Source organism: Cyprinodon variegatus, unplaced genomic scaffold (genome assembly GCF_000732505.1).
Source record: "Cyprinodon variegatus isolate N-32 unplaced genomic scaffold, C_variegatus-1.0 Scaffold834, whole genome shotgun sequence".
In the NCBI taxonomy this organism is placed as follows: Eukaryota; Metazoa; Chordata; class Actinopteri; order Cyprinodontiformes; family Cyprinodontidae; genus Cyprinodon; species Cyprinodon variegatus.
Genome location: NW_015151287.1, coordinates 269205 through 273765, shown reverse-complemented (window position 1 = coordinate 273765; position 4561 = coordinate 269205). Strand labels below are relative to the sequence as shown.

General features: G+C 55.4%; 1 protein-coding gene across 1 annotated transcript in view; it reads right to left on the bottom strand.

Annotated features, from left to right (window-relative positions):
* pgap1 (post-GPI attachment to proteins 1) overlaps positions 1–4561 on the bottom strand; it is a 10941-nt gene that overhangs the window by 3760 nt on the left and 2620 nt on the right. Inside the window, exons 2-14 of the mRNA XM_015397030.1 lie at positions 3935–4088; positions 3693–3868; positions 2323–2494; positions 2089–2249; positions 1963–2015; positions 1826–1892; positions 1653–1758; positions 1108–1166; positions 941–1024; positions 771–820; positions 508–559; positions 352–429; positions 209–284 (exon numbers count right to left, since the gene is read on the bottom strand). Coding sequence (XP_015252516.1) covers positions 209–284; positions 352–429; positions 508–559; positions 771–820; positions 941–1024; positions 1108–1166; positions 1653–1758; positions 1826–1892; positions 1963–2015; positions 2089–2249; positions 2323–2494; positions 3693–3868; positions 3935–4088 — 1288 coding nt within the window. The remainder of the gene's footprint in view (positions 1–208; positions 285–351; positions 430–507; positions 560–770; positions 821–940; positions 1025–1107; positions 1167–1652; positions 1759–1825; positions 1893–1962; positions 2016–2088; positions 2250–2322; positions 2495–3692; positions 3869–3934; positions 4089–4561) is intronic.

The following is a 4561-nucleotide window of genomic DNA, read 5'->3' as shown; positions in this document are numbered from 1 at the left end:
GGACGGATCTATAGACGGATCTATAGACGGGTCCATGGACGGATCTATAGACGGATCTATAGACCGGTTCTGGTTCTGGTTCAGAAGTGTCTGAGGGGGCAGCTAGGTTCTGGTGGTCCTGCAGGACACAACTTCTAAATGTCCTGGTTCTATAATCCGCCTCAGATCTTCCTTCCACTAAACTTTCCTCGTTTGGACACAGACTCACCAAAGGAGAGGAGATGAGGCACGGAGACGGAGAGAGTCTGAGCCGCTTCTCTCTGCCACTCGCACTCCACCGTGAACTGGAGAACAGACAGAACCGTCAACAGAACGGGTCAGAACCCGACCCGTTAGCAGAACCTCACTCACCTGTTTACCGCTGAGGTTGGAGGCAGAAACCACCAGGTGAGTGAAAGACGACAAGTCGCTGAGACTCAGAACCAGAACCTGGGACAGAAGACAAGGTGAGTCAGACCGGACCGGAACCAGACCAGAACCGGACCGGGATTTTCTATGGATCATCACCTTATATGGAGGCAGGAGCTCGGTCCCCGAGGAGAGATCCACGGCGCTGGCACTGAGGACAGACAGGGAGACATGAGGACAGAGGGACAGTAGAACATCAGAGAAGAGCAGAACCATCTGAGCAGAACCAGAACACCGATCAGAACCAGAACACTGAGCAGAACCAGAACACTGAGCAGAACCAGAACACGATCAGAACCAGAACACCGATCAGAACCAGAACACCGATCAGAACCAGAACACCGAGCAGAACCAGTAGTTACCATGAGGACCCGGCGGTGCGGACGCAGCCCAGGACCCAGCTGCTTGACTCCTGTTGAACACAGACAGAGTGTCAGGAGAACCAGAACCAGAACCAGAACCTGCTGGAAGGTCAGCAGACCCAAGTCCTTGAGCAGGTCCCAGAACCAGAACCTCTGGCTGTAGAACCCACCAGGCTGCTGGAGCGGCAGTAGAAGTGGCTGTAGGCGCGGCGGCGGCTGGACAGAGCGAACAGGAAGTACTTCAGCTGTCCTTCCTGTCAATCGGAGCACAGAACCCATCAGAACCGACACCGACAGGACCTACCGCCAGGTTCTGTCTGCGTGGAAGATCCGGTACCTTGGGGGTTCTGTAGGACAGACGTAAGGTGTTGACTTCACTCCAGGCTTCAGGAACATCTGGAACAACAACAGCAGAACCCGATCAGAACCAGGCCGCCAGAACCGCCTGAGTGGTCCAGTATCTCCAACCCATCCTGGACCTTTTCCACAAACAAACTGGGTTCACCCTGTGATCCCAACTGCAGGTTCTGACCCGGATCAGGTGGGTTCTGATCCAGGTTCTCCATCTGCCCCATCATGAACCCCATAAATGGACCGGCTGGTTCTGCTCTGATTCACTGACAGACAGAACCGGACAGAACCGCCCTGGTTCCTCAGCAGAACCCCTCTGTTGGACCATCTGGTCCAAACTGATCCAGTATGGTTCTGGCAGTCGATCCGAGTCAGAACCTCCTCTTTGCTCTGGAAGGTTCTGCTTGGATCGGTTGGGAACCTCGTCTCATCTTCTGGTACCAGAGGTTCTGAAGGATGGTGGAGCAACCAAGCTTGTCCAGAACCTCTGGCTTCTAGAAGCTTCAGAACCGAGACGCTGCGCCGCCTCACCTGGCATGGAGACGGACGGGTCGGCGGCGTCCTGCGGCGTCCGCGCCGGGTGTCTGACGAAGTGGTGGTTCAGGACGGCCCGCTTCCTCTCCGGGTCGTCTGTCAACTGATGAACATGGGATCAGCTGGGAGGACAAGAACCCCAGCAGAACCAGAACCGGAGGTCCACTAACCTGTCTGGTCTCAGGGTCGACGAGGTCGAACAACGCCCGGACCGTGGCCAGAACCAGCTCCTTGCACCTGCAACAGAGAGGAGTTCAGCGTCTCAGAACCGGGCCGACCCAGAGCGCCGGTTCTGATGGCCGCTTACCAAACGATGGAGAGGTGGTCGGTGGAGAGCCAGGTTCTGGGGACAGCGGTGGCCTGGAAACAGAACATGGAGGAGATGAAGGAGACGCAGCGGATCGACGGTCCAAACGCTACCGACCGGGCCTACCACCAGCGCCAGCTTGTTGGGATCTCCGGGGGGGCAGGGGAGGGACGTCAGACCCGATCGGACCTGGTAGTCACGGTAACCGCCTCCCACCGACAGAACAGTGACGTTCCTGAGCTTCTGCGCCTGCGTCGACCACTTCTGCCTGACCGCCACGTAGAACTCTGCGGAAGGGGAACAAGGGGTTACCGTGGCGACTGACATCCCGCCCAGAAGGACCAGACCGGGACGACTCACCCAGCAGGTACGGGTCCAGGGCCAGAACCGGAGCCACGTGGGGGGAGGCCTGGGTGACGATGAGGCTGACCAGGCGAGGGTTGAAGCGAGGAAGGGTGAAGAGCGCCCGGGCCACAACCCCCCCCATGGAGTGACCCACCAACGCCACGTTCCGAGGGGGAACCTTCAGGTTCTAGAGGAGAACAGACGGGTTCACAACCATCAGCAGAACCAACAACCGGTTCTTCTACCAACAATCAACATCAGCGTCGTCCTTCCAATCATCTGGTTTTCCTTAAAAACTTCAATGTGACTCGATGGAGAACATCAGAGAACAACAAGGAACACCTCAGAACATCAGAGAACAACCGAGAACACCTCAGAACATCCGAGAACAAGGAACACCTCAGAACAACCGAGAACATCCGAGAACACCGGAGAACACCTCAGGACTCACAAGTAAACCTGAGAACATCCGAGAACACCTCAGAACATCCGAGAACACCTCAGGACATGAGAGAACACCCGAGAACACCTCAGAACATGAGAGAACATCAGAGAACACCTCAGGACACACAAGAACACCTGAGAACACCTCATGACACCTCAGAACCCCTGAGAACAATGGCGAACACCTTAGAACACCTGAGAACATATCAGGACACCTGAGAACACCTCAGGACACCTGAGAACATCTCAGGACACCCGAGAACGCCTCATGACACCTCTTGACACCTCAAAAACACCTGAGAACACATCAGGACACCTGAGAACACCTCAGGACACCTGAGAACACCTCAGGACACCTGAGAACATCTCAGAACACCTGAGAACACATCAGGACACCTGAGAACATCTCAGGACACCCAAGAACGCCTCATGACACCTCTTGACACCTCAAAAACACCTGAGAACATCTAAGAACACCTGAGAACACTTGAAAACACCTGAGAACATCTGAGAATACGCAAGAACGTCTGGATTCAGGTGTGAACTTTGACGAGGCCGCTCTGCTCTGCATCATTCTGCCTGTTCACTGGTGGCTTCCATCCAATCATCTCCTTCAGACATTCTGCCAGTTTGATCTGCTACCAGAACCGGACCAGAACCCACAAACCCAAGGTTCTGGGTTCTGATCCAGTCCTGGTTCCATTCATGCGGGTTCACTCAGATTGGTTGGACCAAATATGGCTGCCTGGTCTCCATGGTAACAACCCGATGATGGTTCTAGATCACCTTCTGACTGGGAGCTGGATCAGCCAATCGGCTCTCTGGGTTCTCCATCTTCTCACTGAGGTTCTTCTGACATCTCTGATGTTCTCAAGCTTTGGTTCCACCTGCTGAAACCAGAACCTGTGGACAGGAGAACGGATCAGAACCGCAGCACCGACCTTGTAGAGCCGCAAGACGGCCTTGATGCACTCGTGCAGGAAGTGCGTCTGTCTGAGCAGACTGCCGCCGTAGAACGCCACCAGCTCCTCATTGAAGTCCACCGTGAAGACGTTGAGATGCAGACCGGCCTCCATGTTCTCTGCCTTCCTCAGAGCCACGGAACCCAGAGAACGAGCTGCAGGAACATCAGAGCATCAGGGAGGGGAACATCAGAGCAGGAGAACATCCTCGGGTTCCTCACCTTGCTTGTAGCTCCCTGCGTTCCCCGGCAGGAACAGGACGGGCGTTCCGCTGAGTTTAAGGTTCCGGGTTTCCTGAGCGTAGACGCCCTCCCCGTACAGGTAGAGCCCGTAGGCGGGGAACAGTCGGGACACACGGCGAGGCAGAACCACCCTCTGGGAACAGAACCAGAACATGGAAAGCTGAACACCTTCCTAAGAACCTTGGACCGACTTTGGTTTCTAGAAAAGGAGGTTCGCCATCCGGCCGCCCTCCTGTCAGGTCCCAGAACCATCAGGGCCCCGGTCGGATGTGAACTTCCCGTCTGCTGCGTGGAACCCTGCTATCAGGCCTGCTGGAGAAATGTTCTCAGCAGAACTCTGTGGAGAACCTGAGGATGGAGAAGGTTTCTGTCTGTTAGGAACCCTACAGAACATCTGGTTGTTAGGCTCAAGGTTCCCCAGCAGCACCTTCGCTCTGCAACATGAAGAAAGAACATAGAACCTGGGCTTAGAGAACTGAAGAGGGAACCTAAGCGAGAACCCGGTTCCCAGTGGAGGGAACCTCAAAGAGAACCCGGTTCCTAGCAGAGGGAACCTCAAAGAGAACCCGGTTCCTAGCAGAGGGAACCTCAAAGAGAACCCAGTTC